At 40.7% G+C, this 22,603-nt stretch overlaps 1 protein-coding gene across 1 annotated transcript; it reads left to right on the forward strand.

Moving 5' to 3' along the window:
• The first annotated feature begins 792 nt into the window (after positions 1–792).
• LOC136461607 (eukaryotic translation initiation factor 3 subunit A-like) lies at positions 793–11,056 on the forward strand. Its single transcript, XM_066460888.1, is given in 15 exon segments — positions 793–938; positions 1,117–1,203; positions 3,313–3,794; positions 4,228–4,443; positions 4,534–4,902; positions 4,987–5,016; positions 5,596–5,823; positions 5,908–5,947; positions 5,950–6,068; positions 6,649–6,870; positions 6,960–7,157; positions 8,348–8,551; positions 8,633–8,713; positions 9,313–9,514; positions 10,255–11,056. Coding segments are annotated over 14 exon segments (2,952 nt in total). The 5' UTR covers positions 793–938; positions 1,117–1,157; the 3' UTR covers positions 10,770–11,056.
• Positions 11,057–22,603: the final 11,547 nt, after the last annotated feature.

Below are 22,603 nucleotides of genomic sequence, written 5' to 3' on the forward strand. Positions count from 1 at the left end.
ATTGGAATAATTCATAGCTGTAGTTTCTATGGTTCAATTGTGATGAAATTTTTATAGTGGGCTAATTATTGTATAATTGAACTGTAGTAAAAATTTCATACTCATTCAATCATGTATAGCTTAGTTATAGATTTATTCATATTTAACGAGCATAAACCTAAATAAAAATCTATAACTAAGTTATACATGATCCAATGAGTATGAAATTTTTACTACAATTTAATCATATAATAATTAATCCACTATAAAAATTTCACCATAATTGGACCATAGAAACTGCAGGTATGAATTATTCTATTTAATTTCAGAAAATCATAAATCTAAAATCATAATAAAAATTTTGTACTATAACATACCATATTGTATATTCATTGTGTAAATCTACTCATGTGGAGTTTAACAAAATTAGATTTTCCATTTTATGATTTTTCTGTGATTTACTATGATTTTTTTAAAAATCAGACGAAATAAATAAAAAAGAAAAAGATAAAACCGTGTTTAAAACTGTTTATAACAGGTCCAGGGAGGTAAGATGAATGATTTTAAAAGTTGAGGAGGTGTTTTTCCTGATTTTAGAGTTTGAGGAGTAAAAATAGACTTTCGTGAAAGTTGAGAGAGGTAGGTGGTATAAATTTCCTCTCGCCCTGTTCACCGTTAACCAGCCCGCTAAGCCGCTGCGTATGCGTACAGCTACATACGCATCTCAGCTTGGAAGGAGAAGGGCGAAGGCCTGTTAAAGGCCCAACTACAACCAGGCCCATATATATACTGCGAAGTAACCCTAACCTCCAGCCTCCGCCTCTCCTCCCGGTGCCAGCCGCCGTGCGCGCTCTCTCTCTCCCTCTCTAAGTGCGGCGACTGGGTGGGGTGCCGCCGCCGCCCTACGCCAGGTGCCGAGGCCTTCGCCGATCTCTTCGCCGGAGAAGAGCGCCCACCAGGTATTCCCAGTTCCCACCCCCTTCTCTTCCCTATCTGCTGTGCGAAACCGAGTTCCCAAACTCTTAGCCTCAAACCATTTGGCTGTTTGATGCCTACTAATAACTTCTAACTTTTTGCAAAAAATATCGGGTGTACATGCCTTTACTAGATCCGCCCCTGATTGTTGGAGTGGTGCAGGAGCAGGAGTAGATCGCCGCCACAGAACCCTTGCTGCGACCATGGCTACTTTCGCGAAACCTGAGAACGCACTCAAGAGAGCTGAAGGTGAGTCGCTGGAACTTGGCTCGATTTTTATCTGCAGGTGGTTGTTGCCGCGGTAGTGCTGAAGCTATGCCTGCAGCATGCACGATTTGTTAGGCACTTGCGAATTAGGATAGTGTGAAGATGATGTGTTTGTTACTTGCTTTGATTGGATAGGAAATGTTTACTGCTGACGAAGCCATTGAGTGGTAGGTTCTAAGTGTTAGGTTAGTTTGGAAGCTGAGCATTGGCTACATTGATGTTGTTCCATTAGATAGGCTAGCCTCGGTTACTGCATACAAGCAAATATTAGCCAGTTGTCTGTTCTGTCGCATTACATGGGGTAATTTGACCCATTGATTTTTTTTGATGAATTATGTCATGTAATTGGTGGTAAAGCTAGAGAGAAATAGAGGAGGGGGTACAAGAGGAGTTCAAATTTTGGATCAAATTCCTAAAGGAATTCGTGATTTTTGGGTTTTTGCATAGGTAAACAAAAAATTTTAGGTAGAAATACCTTTTTATAAATGCTACTCCCTCCGTCCCAAATTATAGACATTGACATTTCTAGATTCATAGCTTCTACTATGAATCTAGACATAACATGTATCTAGATGCGTAGCAAAAGTTATGAATCTAGGAAAGCCAAAACATCTTATAATTTGGAATGAAGGGAGTACAATGTATATCGGAGTCCTATAATTTGTGAAAAGCGTCCAACCCTGTATTTTACAAGATCTAGGGATCAAATCCCACTCCACTAGATAGAATCTTGTGAAGTTTATGCACCATAAAAATGATTTATTTAATTTACCTGAAAACAACTAGGAAGGCTGGAATTTGAGAATTCTTGTGAGTTGTGACTGTGACTGCCATTTAAAAAAACTTGCTAAGCAGTGTTGCAATACCTTAGAGTGAGAATAATGAAGTGATAAAAATGTTTACCAAAATGGAGTTCACTATTAATATCGGTTACTGACCTTGTAGCATTGTTGGTATTATCTGGCTATGTTGTTTTCCTTTAATAAAAATGTTTCCCTCAATCAAAATGTGCTTAGTACGCCACTTAAATGTAAAATCTAAGACATGTAGTGATTCCTAATAATTTATAAGGACATGCAAATTTTCCCAATCTCTAAATGCATGTATTTTTTTGTAATGATTGTCAAACTAGGAAATGATAAAATGAGTGCATTACAGATAGGTGGAACCAAAGTACTCAATCCCAAATTTCACCGATTCAGTATCGAATTTTCTCTGATTTCTTTATCGTGTATTTTGGAGTCGGGCGGCACCGAGTTCGGCGATGGAACTCGGCGATGGGTGACTGACTGGCCACATTACCATGCTGTATCGTAGCTGAGGCAGTCATAGTTGCAGGCCTGGCCGCATGAGGATAGCGGATGCTGGAGGCATGCGAGGGAGGCACGGTGGCTAGTGGTTGGCACCATGCAGACAGTCTGCGAGACCGTCGCCGGGCTAGATGGGTGACTCCTGTATGCAAATGCAACGATGGGAGGAGATGAACGGAGGGGAAAGACACAGTAGCAGATGCCGGACGCGGATGGTCTTTGGGCTACGATGATTTTTCTCTCCAGTGAACAATTCAGTCACGAGGTTGCCTATTTCAATTGTGCTGTTCACTGGGCTGGGGGGTGCAGTATTTTGGGCTGTGGGGTTGGTGGTGGTGCATGAAGGGCTGAGAAATTGGGATAACAATTGAAAACGAAAATTCTGGGGGTGCAGTTCCACCCACAAGAACTCACCTTTGCCCCTGCATGTTATAATAATAGTGCTAAGCCATGCCATTTTAGTTTTAAGACTTCCATTAGATACTGAATTGACCAATGATGTTACTTTTTTCTTATATCCATGTTTTTACTTGTTATTGCCTTCTCCACGAGGACCAGTTATAAGTTTAGCAAAAAAGGAAAATAGAAACCCCAAGAGTTTTGACCTCATTTTTATTTTATCTATAAGCTGGTTTCGATTTGTTATCAAAATATCTGTACAATTAGTGATTTTGTATCGATATTGTTCTGAACATGGTTGCAAATTCTTGGGCATCTACTTGTATTGGCGTATTGGCGTAAAAGATGTGTATGCTGATCGCTTCCTCTGCTTTTATTTCAGAATTAATCCATGTTGGGCAAAAGCAGGCAGCCCTGCAGGCTTTACATGATCTCATTACCTCGAAAAGGTACAGGTCATGGCAGAAGCCTCTCGAAAAGATCATGATGAAGTATGTAGAACTCTGTGTAGACCTGAGGAAAGGTAGATATGCAAAAGATGGTCTTATTCAGTATAGGATTGTCTGCCAGCAAGTGAACGTGTCATCCTTGGAGGATGTCATAAAGCACTTCATGCAGCTTTCCAATGAGAAAGCTGAACAAGCTAAGAGTCAGGCAGAAGCCCTGGAAGATGCTCTGGATGTTGAAGATCTGGAAGCAGACAAGCGCCCCGAGGACCTCATGCTCAGTTTTGTTAGTGGGGAGAAAGGAAAGGACCGATCAGATAAAGAAGCTGTAACTCCATGGTTTAAGTTCCTCTGGGAGACATACAGGACTGTTCTAGAGATACTAAGGAACAATTCAAAGCTTGAAGCGTTATATGCTGTAAGCTATTCTCTTATGAGCATTCTATTGTTTGTTTCTGTTGAATTTACTTTGTATGTGGCCCATAGTTTTTCCATGATATTGGTACAGCACATTACCATTTGCATAGTTTTTATTATTGAATTTACACCTTTTTTTTGCCTCTATCCATTTAACAACCACTCTATTCAGATGTATGTGGCCATTCAACCAATTTTTATCTGAATTCAGCCTTTTTGCTATTAAATGGTATCTACCTGTCAAAACATATCTTGTGAACTCAATAGCTTAATGTACTGTCTGATATTTTGGTTAAATGGCTTGGCATTACTGACTTTCCTATTGGATCATGTACCTACCGTTTACTTGTATGTTGATTTATTCCTTGTACGATTTGTGCTCCAGCAAATACTTATGAGTAGCTTTTGTGACTGATTAACTTCCTAATATGCAGATGACTGCTCATAGGGCTTTTCAATTCTGTAAACAGTATAAGAGAACAACTGAATTCCGTAGGTTGTGTGAGATTATCAGAAACCATCTTGCTAATCTCAACAAATATCGTGATCAAAGAGATCGTCCTGATCTGACTGCACCTGAAAGTTTACAACTGTATCTTGATACACGTGTTGAGCAGCTTAAAGTTGCTACAGAGCTTTCCCTTTGGCAGGTTTGTTCCATAACTTATGAATTTTAATTAATTTTTTATCCATATAAGTGCTATGTTCCTTGAATTGTCACTGAACATACCATCTTGCAGGAAGCCTTCCGATCAGTGGAAGATATCCATGGTTTGATGAGCATGGTGAAGAAAATGCCAAAACCTTCTATCTTGGTGGTGTATTATGCAAAGTTGACTGAAATCTTCTGGATATCTGACAGCCACCTTTATCATGCGTATGCGTGGCTCAAGCTTTTCAACTTGCAAAAGAGCTACAATAAAAACTTGTCTCAGAAGGACCTACAATTAATAGCATCTTCTGTCTTACTTGCTGCACTATCTGTGGCACCTTATGACCAAAAATATGGTGCATCTCATCTTGAGACAGAGAATGAGAAGGAGCGTAACATGCGGATGGCCAACCTTGTTAACTTCTCGCTTGATTCCAAGCGTGAAAATAGGGAAATGGTTTGTTCTCCAAACCATGTGTGAATTAAATAGTATGTTCAGTAGAACTTTTCCACCCTGATCTATCTGCTTTCCCTTTTGCAGCCTTCAAGAGCATCTCTTCTATCTGAGTTGGTACGTGCTTAATCGTACTGTTATTCCTGCAGCTGTGTTATCTTTTTTTTATGTGGTCTCTGTCATCACATGCATTCCTTTTTGAGCAATTTGTTTTTTTTTATTATTATTTTGTTTTATCACTCTAGAAAGATGTCTTGCACATGAAGAATTATTTTAATGCGTGTGATATTCTATTTACATTAAGGCCTTGTTTGGTACTCTCATATTAACCTCAGTCCACGTGTTGAGGTGGATTAGAGTGTAAATTAGTTTAAGTTACACCCTAATCCACCTCAACGCGAGTGGATTGAGATAGATACAAGGGTATCCAAACAAGCCTAAATGGTTCAGCATGGCCATGAGACTTTCAAAGAGCTTTCTTCTGAGGCACTATGCTACTAGTGTTATTTTTATGTTATATAAGTAACTGCTTATTAGTAGCACTTAACATGATTCTACCTTTACCGTTGTCAGTTGGATATATGAAATAAGAAAACATTGTCATCTCTTTACTTTGGCCCATCAATATAAAATGAATGTTATCTCTCTTGCTGTCATAGATAGCTATCAATATCTATCTATTTTTATGGCTTGTAGGCCTCCAAAGGAGTCCTTTCATGTGCTTCCCAAGAAGTGCGAGATTTGTACAACCTTTTGGAACATGAGTTTCTGCCTCTGGACCTTGCATCAAAAGTGCAGCCACTTCTTTCGAAGATTTCAAAGATTGGAGGGAAGCTTTCATCAGTTTCTTCTGTTCCAGAGGTTAAGCTATCTCAGTACATTTCAGCATTGGAGAAGCTGACAACATTGAGAGTGCTACAACAGGTCCTAATCATGATGTTTGTACATACCTTTATAATTGTTATATGTTGCAATAATGACTTTTAGTTTTTGTGTTCCATTTTTCAGGCCTCTTGTATTTTCCAGTCCATGAAGATTGATATGCTCTCAAAATGATTCCTTTCTTTGACTTTTCTGTTGTGGAGAAGATTTCTGTTGATGCTGTGAAACGCAATTTTGTTGCTATAAAAGTTAACCACTTATCAGGAGCTGTTCATTTTGGTACTGTGGTATGTGGTCCTGACTCTGTCCACCAGCAGTTCTGATGTGTTCTAGCACTGTCATTATCTGTTCACAGTTTCCTCTTGGGTTGTAAGCTTTGTGTATAACTGTATATGTATGTCATACCGTTTTCTTTTCATGATCTTAGATGTGCAAGACCTATATTGGCCCTCCATTATTTTATGTTCCTTGTTTTATCTGCTATTGTGTTCCTTGGTGTTTTATCTGCCAGAAACGCAAGTGTGCAGTACCACATGGTTCAAGGTTTTGCACAGTGGGTTCACATTGTCACCTCGTTTGCGCACAGTGCTCTTTAATGTGTTTCCAGTGAATGTACATATGGTGAAAACACTTCTATTTTATTTTTAATATACTGATACTCATCACCTACTATATGTATTATGAGCATGTGCTCCACTGCTATACCCTTTTCTTTTGGAATACATGTAATAACCCTTTAGCTCCTCAAATTTTTCATATATGCAAAAATTTAATTGGATTGCTGGATGTCATATTTTTTGTGGTGCTGAATGCATTGCTTCATGATGAGATTGAACACTAATGGTTATGTCTGATTTCTCTTTGCAGGACATAGAATCTGATGGCTTAAGTGATCACCTTAGTGTTCTTGCTGATTCATTAAATAAAGCGAGGATTCATATTTGCCCACCAGTGAAAAAGCCGTCTAAACTCGGTGAAAGTCTCATTAGTTTGGCTGGAATAGTGGAGAATGAGCATAAGAGGCTTCTTGCAAGAAAGTCCATCATTGAAAAACGCAAAGAAGAGCTTGAGCGTCAAATATTGGAGAAGGTATATTTTTTTATTACTCTTCAATGCTTGTTCGTTTGTGCTTGTCCTTTTTAATTAATTAATTGTTTATGGTTGCTCTCTCTTTCCAGGAAAAAGAAGAAGAAAAAAAGAGAATGAGCAGTCAAAAGAAAACTGCAGATGAGGAAAGGGTGAGGCTTCTCAATGAACAGAAGCAGAGGGAGCAGGACCGGATTCGTAGAGAGATAGAGGAAAAAAATAAAGCAGAAGCAAAAAAGTTGCTAGAAGACTTGAAGAAGGCAGGGAAAAAACATGTCGTTGTTGAAGGGGTAAGAAACAGTTGGCCTTACAGTAACTAGCACTGCTTGCTATCTATGTTTTGTGAAAACAATGGTCCATTATATGCTTTAAGTTTCTATACGGATTTTAGTGGAGGATAAGATGGCCAGTAGGAGATAGGTGATGTAGATGTACACATAGACATGACCAAGGTTTTGACTGGGAATATCTGGCTCGAACAAGGAGGCGAACTCCATGCCGGGCTCAGATCTTCTATTTCCTGCTTCATTTAAAATATGGATCTTGTACAAACATGTTGGCGCATGTGTGCTCTTTCCCTTTTGTTATGTGGGAAACTTAAATTTCTGATATGGTTCATGGGATAATTGAATGTTATTTTGGCTATGGACTAAAATTCGATGGTACAAGGGTACGATATTACTAAATTTCATTTTGAATCATAAATAAAGTGCTCCCTCCGTCCAAAAATAAGTGCACATTTTACATTTCGAGCAGTTCACCAGTCTCAAGTTTGACCAAATGTAGACAAAAAAATTCTAATATTTATGATACCAAATAACCATGATTAGGGGCTCATGTTGGGTTTCAACTCTAGCCTACCCCAACTTGCATGGGACTAAAAGGCTTTGTTGTTGTTGTTTATGATACCAAATAAACATCATTAGATTAATCATGCCAATTTTCATAGTAAACCTATATGGATTACAAATGTTGATACTATTTTCTATAAATCTAGTCAAACTTGAAATTAGTTGATTCATCGAAATGCGAGATGTACACTTTTTGGGATGGATATCCATAGTACGTGTTTTAGCGGATATGAATTTGAATAATTTGGATGTACAGACATCCATTTCCGTCCCTAGAAAGGGGGTACATACTAAGGCGTATGGTTGTACATGCTAAGGCGTATGGTTGTGCGTTTGGTAATGGTATTAAAGTTATATTTATTGATTTTCAGTTTTGCATTATCTTGCTGCATTTGTCTCTAAAGTTCTATGAGCTTGTTATCACGTGTTCTCTTTTAAATTGGATATTATCACTATATTTGACCCACATGTGTCATCAATAACCATCTGCCATTGTTCTGAAGTAATGTTGACCACACTGCTAAAAGCCTAAAATCCTCAATTCTAGTGTTGGAACTTTAATTACCATTCTATCCTTTAATTTTAAACCTCTTCAATATATTCTTATAGATCTGAATGTTTGGTTGCAGGAGCTTACTAAGGAGGCCATCATGGAATTGGCACGGAATGAACAGTTGAAGGAGCGCCAGGAAATGGAGAAAAAACTGCAGAAGTTTGCAAAAACAATGGATTATCTGGAAAGGGCAAAAAGGCAGGAAGAGGCACCACTGATTCAGGAAGCTTTCCAAAAACGTCTCGAGGAAGAGAAGATCCTTCATGAGCAAGAGCAGCTTGTCAGTTTTCTACTATTCTTTTATTGTTTATATGCAGTTCAGATAACTGTCAGCACTTAAGTCATTTATCTCTGCTTGCAGCGGGAGATTGAACTCAGCAAGCAACACCATGCTGGCGACTTGCAAGAGAAAAATAGACTTTCTCGAATGTTGGAACACAAGGTTGTATGCTATTTATGTCTTTGTTAAGCCTCTACATCACAGGGCAGGTGGCTTCTGTTTGGTATATATTCAATTTGTGATGCTGTACACCCTATAACCTGTCTGAATATTATCCTTGTGTTAATGATTTCACCTAGTTAATAAGTTAGAATAGGTCAGGTTGGCTACCCCCCCCCCCCCCCCCCCCCCCCCCCCCCCCCCCCTCTTTAATCTGTTGATGCTCTAAGAAAACCACTAGCGTATAGCAGCCCAAATCAACCTCCATTTTTGCTCACTCAAGAAAAGTGTAGCAGCAGCAACAAGCAGTTGTATATACCACTACCGATCCTGACACAACCAAGATAAGATTGCTCAGGATCTAATGCTGGCCAGTGGCCACTGTGCTACTTTTAACTGACATTTACAGAACTTGGTGTTCAAATTTGAAATGCTTTTGTGTGTCTTAACTAACGAGATGTCAAACTAGCTATATTCTAATATCTTTGTTGAAGACAGATAATTGGGCTGTTCAGCTGATGGTTTTTGCAGCTGATAAGTCGGCTGATGCTGTTTTGTTGTGAGAGAAAACATTGTACTGACTTTCTGTTTCGCTGTTGCAGAACACTTTCCAGGAGAGAATTGTCCAACGTCGTGAAGCTGAGTTTGGTCGTCTAAAGAAAGAGAGAGATGAACGGATCAGTCAGTTGATATCATCAAGAAAGCGTGAAAGGGAGACAGTAAGGAAGTTGATGTATTATCTGAACCTGGAGGAACAGCGGATTGAAACGCTTCGTGAGGAAGAGGAAGCTAGAAAACGTGAAGGCAAGTGAATTTTGAACTGATTAGATTTACCATTTGTTTTTTAGCAGAAGATTTACCATATGTAGATTACTTGTTGGCACACATCTGCTTGGTTATTATTACCTTTGGTTACCTTTTGGAAGCAAAATTTTGATCATTAAATTATTGTCTTCCGTTATCCTGTATTGTAGTCAAAATGATCGTGGTGAATTGTTAAGTAAGAATGAGCAAAATGTTGCCTAATTTACCTGGAAAGTTGCCCACTAGCTATTTAGCCTTAGTTCATTTTGATCTTCTGCAAAACTGTTGAAATTGAATCATAATCTTGTAGTTCTTTTGACCTAAAGTTTAAAAGTTACTTTGTAGGTATAAATTTACAATGTTAACATTTCATACATCTTTAGTTTTGCATGCATTGTTTTAACTTTTCCATTGTGTGAATGCTGTTAACATGATTTCATTGGTTTTGATATCTTGTTAATAATGATCTGAATTTGGTAATCTTCGGTTTTGTTTTACCCCACCATGCAATAGCTTTTGGTCATTATATGAAGAGGTCCCTGACTCCCTGTTCAAACTGATCCAACACTAACCTAGCATTGATTTCTGATACTTAAGCAACAGATAGCATAAACTCTATTTGCTATGGTCTAACTGAATATGGCTTGGTTTCTATTCGTATTCCATATTTGGCCAAATGGAACTTAAGTATTCAAATCCTAATTCATCCATATTATTGGTTATATTGTTTACTCCTGCAGAGGAAGAGAGGAGGAAGAGAGAGGAGGCTGAAAGGAAAGCTAAGCTTGATGCTATCGCTGAAAAGCAGCGACTGAGAGAGATAGAGTTGGAGGAGAAGGCAAAAGCGAGCAGGGAGAAGCTCTTGAAGGGATCTGAGGCTGTGCGCGCTCCTGATTCTACACCTATTGCACAGCCACCTCGAGAATCAGCAGCAGCGCCTGCTGCTGCGGCGGCTGCTCCCACTCCTAATAAATATGTTCCCAAGTTTAAACTCCGTGGTGATAGCAGCAGCAGCTCTTCTGGCAGCCAGAGACCAACAGATGTGCGTCCACGCGATGAAGATCGCTGGGGTTCACGTGAAGAGCGCACACGCCCAGATGTGCGTCCGCTCAGGCAAGATGGTCCTGCACGACAGGATGCACCCCCACCCCGCCAAGATGGCCTGCCTCCGTCTACTGATCGCTGGCGCCCCGGATCAAGATATTCCTCGAACTCTTCGTCCTCTTCATCAACCTGGGGGCGGCCACGGAACTGATCCTGTGTTGCAGAGAATTTTTTTTGCCATATGTCAATGTGGAGACCTCCGTGCACAATGCCTGCTAGTGATCTCGGGAAGAATGGTTACTTGAATTTGTTTTTTATTTTGCTGACTGCACCTAAAATTTTGGAGCTAGCCTTTTAGGCTATGGCACCTTTCCAGTCACATACCCCATGCATATTGTGTCGCTATTTGTTAGTGATACTCAAATCTTATGATTTTATTGGCTCGTACCTTTGTTCTAACTTCTTAAGGGAGATGTCTGGCATAAGCTCAGTTATATCTGATCTTGCAATTGGGTCGTTGTGGTACGGTTTGGCTGTCTAATTCTTTGAGTCGTTAATTATAGTATCTACCAAAACTGGTGGCTCACTTTTCTAAGTAACGGGGAAGACGACTGAAACAGGCTACTGAAATACTTTTCGTGTTGCCTCTAATTCTTTAGTCGTTAATGAATGATAGTATCTTGTACTGGTCACTTTTGCAAGTAACGGGGAAGGCGACTGAAACAGGCTACTCAAAAACTTTTCGTGTTGCCCTGGTCGACTCATCTGAGTTTGTGGAACGAACATGTACGTTCTATACCGCCTTCACTCTTCACTCGTCAGTGTCTATTCTCTATTCAAATCCTGATAAATGGACGCGATGCCAATCTTAGGTATGCCAATAAAAGGGTTTGTACATTGACAGTTGAAATGAAATTAGTCCCATTCGTGGTGTGAACTCGTTTGGAAATCTTAAAACAGTGTATAAGTGCGTAGCTAGTTCCATCAGGGAGCTTCAAAATACCAAAAGGTCTCGGAAGGCAAAAGCCAGAAGCTCCTCGAAGTGAGCTTTTGGGCTTTTAGCTCGTAGGAGTTTTTTGTTTTTGTTTTTGGAAGGTTCCAGAGCCGAGGTCAAAAGCTCACCGGAAGCTGGAAACAAACAGGGCCTTAATCTATCTATACTTAATATTAAAGAGCTAAAATTTCATTGTTTTTTCTGTCCATCTCCCCTACAATGTAAAATCTTTCTAGTCTTTCTTTACTTCCCACGCTGCACTCACACCGTGTCTCATATGTGGCTCGATCTCATGACCTATTATATGATTATTGATATGGAGTCCGATTCAAAACGTATTGGGTTACACCCTCCGTCTCTTGTATGAGACCTTGACTCGTGATCAAAGCTCATATGAATTAGAACAACTTAAGTCTAACAATGATAGGAAGTCATATTCCTATATGTATTGGACTTCATTATAACTTATAATGCACGAGCACATTTGCTAGATTATCCTAATAATGGCTCAGTAGGATGTCGACCCCGTGTCTGTAGCAGGAAGCCTCATTGTTCTCTATTTAGAGTTTGTTTAGATATCCATGTATTGACCTCAATCTATGTGTGTTGGGTAGCTTGGTATAAAATCTAAACTAAATTCAACACTAAACCACTCCAACACATATGGATTGAGGTGGAACAAGACTTTAAGGGGTGTTTAGGACTACTCCAAAAATTCTCTCACAAACTCTATCGTGGAGCACCTCCAGACTTGCACGGAGCTAAACTTGTTTTTGTTAAAAAACATGAAGTGGGGCAGTCCCAAACACCCTCTTAGAGTAGCATAAACCTACATGTTATGATTCGACGAGGAGGTATGATATGAATTAGGGACCTATTAGAGCGTGCCCATGCACTTGCCTATTCGCGTGAACTTATCAGTCATGATACAATGTTTTTCTCTCACAACAAAATAGCATCATTCGGCTTATCAGCCATAAAATCCGTCAGCCAAACAGCTCTGCCGCCTTCGCTTGCCCCACTGGCTTTGGCGGTAGGTCCGCTACCTCTACCGCTGCTGCCATTGTTCGCCGCCACCGCAAATCACGATATCTTCTCAGTCTCCAGCTCAAGTGCCCCGCCGACACTAAGCTCAATGATTGTCTTTTCACGAACACATTCAGCACATGAACAGTCTAGCAAACAGTAAAAATAAACTACATTGGTCAGTTCTGAAAGCATCTAGGCCCCTAGTTGGGTTTCGGTGATTAATGACAATACGTGGTTACTATGACTAACGTGTGTTTTATAGAGGCAATTAAGTTAGGTCATGGTAATGGAGATCGATTGGGCAATCATGGTGGTTATGCTCCTATGATGAAAATCGTTTCGGTTTTTAAATGATGGACGACAAGGTTAATGATGGACTAGTTCTAAGTGTCGATTGGAGTTGAGAAGACACTTAGAGTAGTTTAGGACTTTATTTTTCCTTTGACCATACTATTAAGGGGGGTATGGACGGGTAGCTTGACCTAGGTGAGTCTAGTGAGTTAGGTGTGGTGCACACTTGCTAAATCTAGCACTAGCTAGCTCCTAAAAAGCCCTTAGATCCATTGGAGCAAACTTCATTCACGTATAATCGAGAGTTGGAAGTGAATGGAAGGTCAAATACTGACCGAACGCTGGTTCTGGAGTGACCGGACGCTGGTGCAGAGTCCGGTCAGTTCATTTGATCAAGGTGATTTCGTCTGGTGCGACCGGACGCTAAGAGGTGAGTGACCGGACGCTGGGTCTCAGCGTCCGGTCGACTCCAGTAAGGTTCTAGAGAGGGAAAATCGTGACCGGACATGTCCGGTCACAACTTAAACACTGGAGTTCAGGAGAGAACTGACCGGAGCGTCCTGTCAACATAACCGGAGTGTCCGGTCACCCTGTAGAGGCACATAATGGTTTGTTTTTCAACCAATGTTATAAATACTTCATTCGTGTGAGGGGGATACTTTTGCTCATTCCAACAGCTGAAGAAACACCTTTGAGAGTGCCAAGAAGAGCAAGGTCCTAGTGAGGTGATTGATATTTGAGAATCCCAAAGAGAGCCCTCATTAGTGAAAGCAAGAGTAGCAAAGTGTGCATCCACCCTTCTTATTATGCTTGTCGTGGTCAAGTGAGAGTTCGTGCTTGTTACTCTTGGTGATCGTCATCACCTAGATGGCTTGGTGGTGATTGGGAGCTTGGTGATCATCCAGCGGAGCTTATGGATGACCTAACTCAAGTTGTGAGCGGTTGTGGGTGATTCACCGTGACGGAGTGTCAAAGAATCAACCCGTAGAGAGCACTTGATCCTTGCGCAGATCAAGGGGGAGCTACACCCTTGCGCGGGTACTCCAACGAGGACTAGTGGGGAGTGGCGACTCTCCGATACCTCAAGCAAAATATCGCCGTGTTCCTCCTTCTCTCTTTACTTTGAGCAATTCAATTCTTGTCATTTGCTTTCACTAGAATTGTCATGCTAGAGTAGGATTGGAACATAGGTTGCTAAACTTTTAGTGCGGTAGATCAATAAAAACACTTTCTAGGCACAAGGGTTTAATTGGGCTAACCGTAGGACTTAATTATTGCAAAGAAATTTAGAATTAGCCCAATTCACCCCCTCTTTGGCATCTTGATCCTTTCAATTGGCATCGGAGTCTCATGCTCACGAATTAGACTTAACCTGTCTAGAGAAAGATGTCTCACGGGAATCGACATCCTCCTATCTTTCAGGGGGATGATTTTCCATATTGAAAAATCCGTATGGAGGCGTATTTAGAAACTCTAGATGTTGGAATACTTAGAGCCGCCTCACTAAGGCTTCCCAAAACCTCGGGATGCTACACACCTACAAGGCAATGAGGTGAATTACGAGAAATGGAATGCAAAGGCTTGAAACACCATCTTTAGAGGCCTTTGCAAAGATGTGTTTAACCAGGTAAGGAACCACAAGGACGCCCATGCACTATGGTCGGATGTTTGTGCGCTCTATGAGGGAACAAAGAGTGAGCGTGAGGAACGCTATCATCTTATCATGAAAAAGCTTAACTCTTTTGAGATGCTTCCTAAAGAATGGGCTAATGAGATGTACTCATGTTTGAATGTTATTGTAGAGGAAGTCAATGGGCTTGGACTCACTCAAATGCAACCATCCGATGTTGTAAGAAAAATCTTAAGTGTCCTCCCCATTGATAAGTATGGACATATTGTGACTGTGCTTCATGAAGGTGATCTTTCCACCACTACACCAACACAAATCTTGGAAAAGATCAATGCTCATGAGATGTACATGCACATCACAACACAAGATGACTCATCCTCTACTAAGAAGAAAGAAAAAGACTTAGCATTCAAAGCTAGTCAAGAGAAGGGCAAAGCAAGGCTTGAGTATGAGAGCTCAAGTGATGATGAAATTGATGATGCAAGTCTTGCTCTCATGGTGAGAAGAACCACCAAAATGCTAAAGAAGCTCAACAAGAGTGGCATCAAGTTTGATGGCAAGAAGAAGAAGTTCTTCACTAGCTCTAGAAGGAAGCCAATCTCCGAGATGGATTGCTACAATTATGGAAAACTTGGTCATCTAGCACACCAATGCACCAAGCCTAAGAAAGACAAGTTCAAGAACAAGTACAAGGGCAAGAAAGATGACTCAAGCAATGAAGAAGAAGATAAGAAGAAGAAAAACAAGCCATACAAGAAGAGAGATGGCAAGAAGGACTTCCACAAGAAGAAGAAAAGTGGAAAGGCATACATCGTCGGTGATTGGCTCACGGACATTGATTAATCTAGTGGCTCATCCGATGATGATAGTGACAATGAGAAGGTGACCGCCATTGTTATTGACTCTTCATCATCTTCACCGCCACCACCGCCATCATCCTCTACACACCTATGCCTTATGGCCAAGGGTGAGCGCAAGGTATCAAATGATGATAGTAGTGGTGATGAACATGCTAGCAATGATTATAGCGATAGTGATGATGATGAATATGAATCACCTTCTTATAATGATTTTGTTAAATTGCTAAATCAATACACTAAGATCATTAGAAAGAGTAGAGCTAAGAATGAAAAACTAGAAGCTAAGAATGATTCTCTTTTAGCTAAATGTGATGTAGCCAAAAAGGCTAGTGTTGAGCTTAGAGAAGCAAATGATGCTATATCATCCAAACTCAAGGAGCTCAAATCTTCTAAGAAAGAGCTTAAAGATAAACATGATAAACTTAAGAGGATACACAATGAGCTCGTCACTAGCCACAACAAGCTAAAAGAAGAATATACTACTCTTAAGATCAATCATGATAATCTTATCATTGCTCAAGAATATTTATCTAATGAGCCACATGATGCTACTAACAATGTTGTTAAGATTGATATAGCTACATCATATGATGATTTGATCATTGAGAGCATTGAGCAAAGTTCTAGTAGCAAGGGCAAGCAAGTGGTTGAGACCGAAGATTATGATGAGTTTGTCAAGCTCAAGAATGATAATGAAAAGCTCAAGAAAGATCTTGAAGAGATCAAAAGCCACAATACTATTGTGCTAGAAACTCTTGATCATGATAGTAATTTGATTCTTGAGAATGAGAAGCTCAAAGAAGAGAACAAGAAGCTCAAGGAAGAGAAAAATAATGATGCTCTCAAGGAAGAAAACAAGAAGCTCAAGTTGGAGAAAGAGCATCTTAAGATTGGATTGAGCAAGTTCACAAGTGGCAAGCATATTTAAAGTGAGCTACTAATGAACACCATCATAAAGATGGATAGAAGTGGCATTGGATACTTGGCAAACCAAGAGAAGAAGGCTCAAGCTCAACAACAACACAAATCAAAGCCAAAGCCAAAGAGATGTTTTGAGTATAGACAAGAAGGCCACTTTGCCCATGAGTGCCAAACTTCACCACCACAACCCTTGCCCAAGCATGCTAGACCTTTTGCTTTCAATGCTCATTACATGCTTAGAAATGATTCTAGTGGGAAGATGAAAGCCATGTTCTTATGACCTCCCAATAAGAATAGGTCCTAAGAAAATTTGGGTAGCAAAGTCACTTGTTGAGAAGGTGAAGGGCCCTCAACAAGTTTGGGTTCCTAAAGCTTGATCTCTTATGTGTAGGTGAACTACAAGACCGGTGGAAGTCATTGGGTTATTGATAGTGGTTGCACACAACATATGACCGGTGATCCTCGTATGTTCACCTCACTAGATGAAGAAGTAGATGGACAAGAAAGAATCACATTTGGAGATAATTCAAAGGGCAAGGTTAAAGGATTGGGCAAAGTGGTAATATTAAATGATCATTCTATCTCAAATGTGCTATATTGTTGCTTCATTGAGCTTCAACTTGCTATCTGTTGGACAATTGTGTGATCTTGGCTTCCAATGCTTGTTTATCGAGAAGGAAGTTGTTGTATCTAAGAAGGATGATGATCAAGTGATATTCAAAGAATTTAGATACAACAACCTATATCTAGTGGACTTCACCTCCAAAGATGCGAATTTGAAGACTTGCCTATTCACCAAAACAATACTTGGATGGCTATGGCATAGAAGACTTGCTCATGTTGGGATGAGCTCACTCAAGAAGCTAATGAAGAATGATTTGGTGAGAGGGTTGAAGGATGTGAAGTTTGAGAATGACAAGCTTTGTAGTGCATGTCAAGTCGACAAGCAAGTTGCAAATACTCATCCAATAAAAGCTTTCATGTTAACCACAAGAGTGCTAGAACTCCTTCACATGAACTTATTTGGACCAACAACATACAAGAGTTTGGGAGGAAATCTTTATTGTCTTGTGATTGTTGATGACTATTCAAGATACACATGGGTATTCTTCCTTCATGACAAATCCGAAGTTGCATCTTGCTTCAAGAAGTTTGCCAAGAGAGCACAAAATGAGTTTGAAGTAAAGCTCAAGAAGATTAGAAGTGACAACGATAAAGAATTTGACAACACAAATATAGAAGCCTATTGTGATGAAGTTAGGATCAAGCATGAGGTCTCTGCAACATATACTCCTCAACAAAATGGTGTAGTTGAGAGGAAGAACTGGATATTGATCACTCTTGCAAGAACAATGCTTGATGAGTACAACACTCCCGAAGCTCTATGGGTGAAAGCTATCAACACCGCATGCTATGCATCCAACTACATATTCCTTCAAAAGTTTCTTGGCAAGACACCTTATGAGTTGCTCAATGGGAAGAAGCCGAACGTCTCCTTCTTTAGGGTGTTTGGTTGCAAATGCTACATCTACAAGAAGCGGCAACACCTAGGAAAGTTTTAAAGACGTTGTGATATTGGTTTTCTTGTTGGTTACTCATCAAAGTCCAAAGCATATAGAGTATTTAATCATGCCACCGGCTTAGTTGAAGAAATATATGATGTGGAATTTGATGAATCTAACGACTCCCAAGGAGCACATGAGAATCTTGATGATGTAGGTGATGAACCATTGAGGGAGGCTATGAAGAACATTCTAGTTGGAGACATCAAGCCTAATGATGATGAACATGATGTATAAGTGATCAATCCACCTTCTTCATCAAGTGTGCCACAAGATGGTGAAAAAGATGGGAGAGTAAAAAATAAAGACACTCATGTCTCCCATGAGCAAATGGTGGTACAAGCACAAGATGTTGATGCTCCACAACCTCCCCCTCAAGTGGTTGATAGAAGAAATTCACCTCTACTTCAAGCTCATCTACAAGATCTCATCATAGGGAGTCCATCAAAGGGAGTAATGACTCGCTCACAAAAATTTGCTTCATTTATTGAACATCACTCTTTTGTCTCTTATTTTGAGCCTACAAAGGTAGAAGAAGCTCTTCAAGATCCAGATTGGATCAATGCCATGCATGAAGAGTTGAACAACTTCACCCGCAATAAAGTTTGGACTCTTGAAGAGCGACTAAAAGGTGCAAGAGTCATTGGAACAACGTGGGTGTTCCGCAACAAGCAAGATGATCAAGGCGTTGTTGTGAGGAACAAGACAAGACTAGTTGCAAAGGGGTTCTCTCAAGTTGAAGGTTTGAATTTTGGAGAGACCTTTGCACCGGTTGCAAGACTAGAAGCCATCCGTATCCTCCTTGCATATGCATCACATCATGAAATAAAATTATATCAAATGGATGTGAAAAGTGCATTTTAAATGACTTTATTAATGAACTAGTCTATGTTAATCAACCTTCTGAGTTTGAAGACCCTAGATATCCTAATCATGTTTATAGGTTGTCCAAGACGCTGTATGGGCTTAAGCAAACCCCAAGAGCTTGGTATGAGCGCCTTCGGGATTTCCTCATTGAGAAGGGTTTCACCATTGGGAAGGTCGACCCCACACTATTCACCAAGAAGCTTGATGGACGTATCTTCATTTGCCAAGTGTATGTTGATGATATCATCTTTGGATCATCAAATAAAGATTCTTGCAAAGAATTTGGTGAATTAATGTCGAAAGAGTTCGAGATATCAATGATTAGAGAGCTTACATTCTTTCTTAGTTTTTAAGTCAAGCAAATGAGAGAAGGGATTTTCATCTCTCAAGAGAAATATACACATGATCTTCTCAAGAGATTTAAGATGGAAACCTAGATGAGGGAGGTAACACGGTTGATCAAACGCTCTACCGCTCTATGATTGGTAGCTTGTTATATTTAACCGTATCTAGGCCCGACATCATGTTTAGTGTATGTATGTGTGCTAGATTTCAAGCTAATCCTAAGAAAACTCATTTGATTGCCGTTAAAAAAATTCTTAGGTATCTTAAGCACACACCAAGCATTGGCCTTTGGTATCCCAAATGAGCTATATTTGAATTAGTTGGCTATTCTGATTCGAATTATGCTGGTTGCAAAGTTGATAGAAAAAGCACATCCGAAGGGTGCCATTTGCTTGGAAGATCACTTATGTCTTGGTCCTCCAAGAAACAAAATAGTGTGGCTTTGACTACCGCCGAAGCGGAATACATTGCCGCGGGTGCTTGTTGTGCACAAATACTTTATATGAAACAAACTTTGCTAGATTATGGTGTAGTTCTAGAAAAAATACCTCTTTTGTGCGATAATAAAAGTGCGGTAAAACTTGCAAATAATCCGGTTCAACACTCTCGCACCAAGCACATAGATATTCGCCATTACTTTCTTAGAGATCATGTTGCAAAGAATGATATTTCATTAGAAGGTGTAAGGACCGAGGATCAATTGGCATATATCTTCACTAAACCGTTAGATGAGGTGACTTTTTATCGATTGCGGAATAAGCTCAATGTGCTTGATTTTAGTAACTTCACTAAAAAATGAGCCTTTGGTGTCCCAGCATAGCAGGTCCCAAGCCCTGGTAAAGGAGGAGGGTTGTGTTAGGCGTGGCGAGCCAATGTAAAAACTTAGCCACTTAAATGGAGATGAAACCCGAAAGAAAATCGTTGGGGCGTAACCCTCTTAGCGACGCGCCATATCGGAACCCGGGTATGGTGTTAAATGGGCAAGGGCCGGGTCGTCACCCCCGTGACGCGCCATGTCATGATCTGGGCATGGTGTCAAGTAACCAAGGATCGGGTCGTCGCTTCCTTAGTGGCGCGCTACATCGGCGCCCGGGTGTAGTGAAAAATAAGCAAGGGTCTTCGCATCAGAGTCGACGGGTGCGAAGGGTAAGGAAGCTAGTCGAACCAACTAGGATCCGTTTAGGTAGTTGGAATGTAGGGTCACTTACAGGTAAGTTAAGAGAATTAGTTGATACCGCGACTAGGAGGCGTGTAAATATATTATGCGTTCAAGAGACTAAATGGAAGGGTCAGAAGGCGAAGGAGGTGGACAATACAGGTTTCAAGCTTTGGTATACAGGGACAGTCGCGAATAGAAATGGAGTAGGAGTTTTGATTGATAAGAGCTCAAGAATGATGTGGTGGGAGTGAGAAGGCAAGGAGATAGGATTATCTTAGTCAAGCTTGTCGTTGGTGATATGGTCTTGAACATAATTAGTGCGTATGCCCCCCAAGTAGGCCTCGACGAGAGTGCTAAGAGACAGTTCTGGGAAGACTTAGATGGCCTGGTTAGAGCTATACCTAGTAGTGAGAAGCTTTTTATAGGAGGAGATCTTAATGGGCATGTAGGTACTACAAGCGCAGGTTTCGAGGCAGTTCATGGAGGTTTTGGGTATGGTAGTAGGAATCAGGAGGGGGAGGAAGCTCTAGACTTCACGGTAGCTTTTGACCTGATGATAGCCAACACTTTCTTTAGAAAGAGAGAATCTCATCTAGTGACCTTCAGTAGCGGACAACACTATAGTCAGATTGACTTTGTCCTCGCAAGAAGAAAGGACAAACGAGCATGCTTGGATTGCAAGGTGATACTAGGGGAGTGTGTTGTTTCTCAACATAAGCTTTTGGTGGCAGATTTTCGTTTTCAGATGCGTGCCCGTAGGGATAAACAAGCTAAGATTGAAAGAACAAAGTGGTGGAAACTGAAAGGGGAGACGTCAGAGGTATTTAGGGAAAGGGTTATCAAAGGGGGCTCTTGGAAGGAAGAAGACGAACAATATGTGGGACAAGATGGCAACCAACATTCGGAAGGTAGCCTTAGAGGTGTGTGGAGTAACCAAAGGAAGGGGACGTGAGGCTAAAGATACTTGGTGGTGGAACGAGGAAGTCCAAAGGGCTATTAAGGAGAAGAAAGAATGCTATAGACGCTTGTACCATGACAGGAGTGTGGACAACATAGAGAAGTATAAGGTGGCAAAGAAGACTGCAAAGCGAGCTGTAAGTGTGGCAAAGGGTAGAGCGTACGAGGATCTTTACCAACATTTGAGTACGAAGGAAGGAGAGAAGGACATTTATAGGATGGCTAGGGTTCGTGAGAGAAAGACACGGGACTTCAACCAAGTTAAGTGCATTAAGGATGAAAGAGAGCATCTTTTGGTAAAGGGGGATGAGATCCGACATCGATGGCAAGAGTATTTTAACAAATTGTTCAATGGTGAGAATATGGACACAACCTTTCAGTTGGATGACTCTTTTGATGACACGAATAGGCGCTTTGTGCGGAGAATCCAAGAATCTGAGGTCAGAGAGGCGTTGAAAAGGATGAAAGGAGGTAAGGCGATGGGACTGGATGGTATCCCAATCGAGGTGTGGAGATGCCTCGGGGACATAGCTGTAGTATGGTTAACCAAGCTGTTCAACCATATTTTTCGATCGAACAAGATGCCTGATGAGTGGAGGAGAAGTATATTGGTACCGATCTACAAGAATAAAGGGGATATTCAAAGTTGTACAAATTATCGAGGAATTAAGTTGATGAGCCATACTATGAAGCTATGGGAGAGAGTTATCGAGCATCGCTTGAGAGCAATAACGCGGGTCTCTATGAACCAATTTGGTTTCATGCTCGAAAGGTCAACCATGGAAGCCATTTTCTTAATAAGACAAGTTATGGAGCGGTATAGGGAGAAGAAGAAGGACCTACACATGGTTTTTATTGACTTGGAGAAGGCTTATGATAAAATACCAAGGAATGTTATGTGGTGGGCGTTGGACAAACATAAAGTCCCAACGAAGTACGTCGGGCTCATTAAGGACATGTACAACAATGTTGTGACTAGAGTTCGAACAAGTGATGGAGACACGGATGACTTCCCGATTAGGATAGGACTACATCAAGGGTCAGCTTTGAGCCCTTATTTGTTTGCTTTAGTGATGGATGAGGTCACAAGGAACATACAAGAGGACATCCCTTGGTGTATGCTTTTCGCAGACGATGTAGTGCTAGTTGATGAAAGCCGGACAGGAGTGAATCAGAAACTGGAGTTATGGCGGGAGACTTTGGAGTCCAAAGGTTTTAGACTTAGTAGAACTAAAACTGAGTATATGAGATGTGACTTCGGCACTACTACTCGGGAGGAGGAAGATGTTAGTTTGGAAGGTCAAGTAGTGCCTAGGAAGGATACCTTTCGATATTTAGGATCAATGCTACAGAGGGACAGGGATATTGATGAAGATGTTAGCCATAGAATCAAAGCAGGGTGGATGAAGTGGCGGCAAGCGTCTAGTGTC

The sequence above is a fragment of the Miscanthus floridulus genome, chromosome 6, assembly GCF_019320115.1.
Source record: "Miscanthus floridulus cultivar M001 chromosome 6, ASM1932011v1, whole genome shotgun sequence".
Lineage (NCBI taxonomy): Eukaryota > Viridiplantae > Streptophyta > Magnoliopsida > Poales > Poaceae > Miscanthus > Miscanthus floridulus.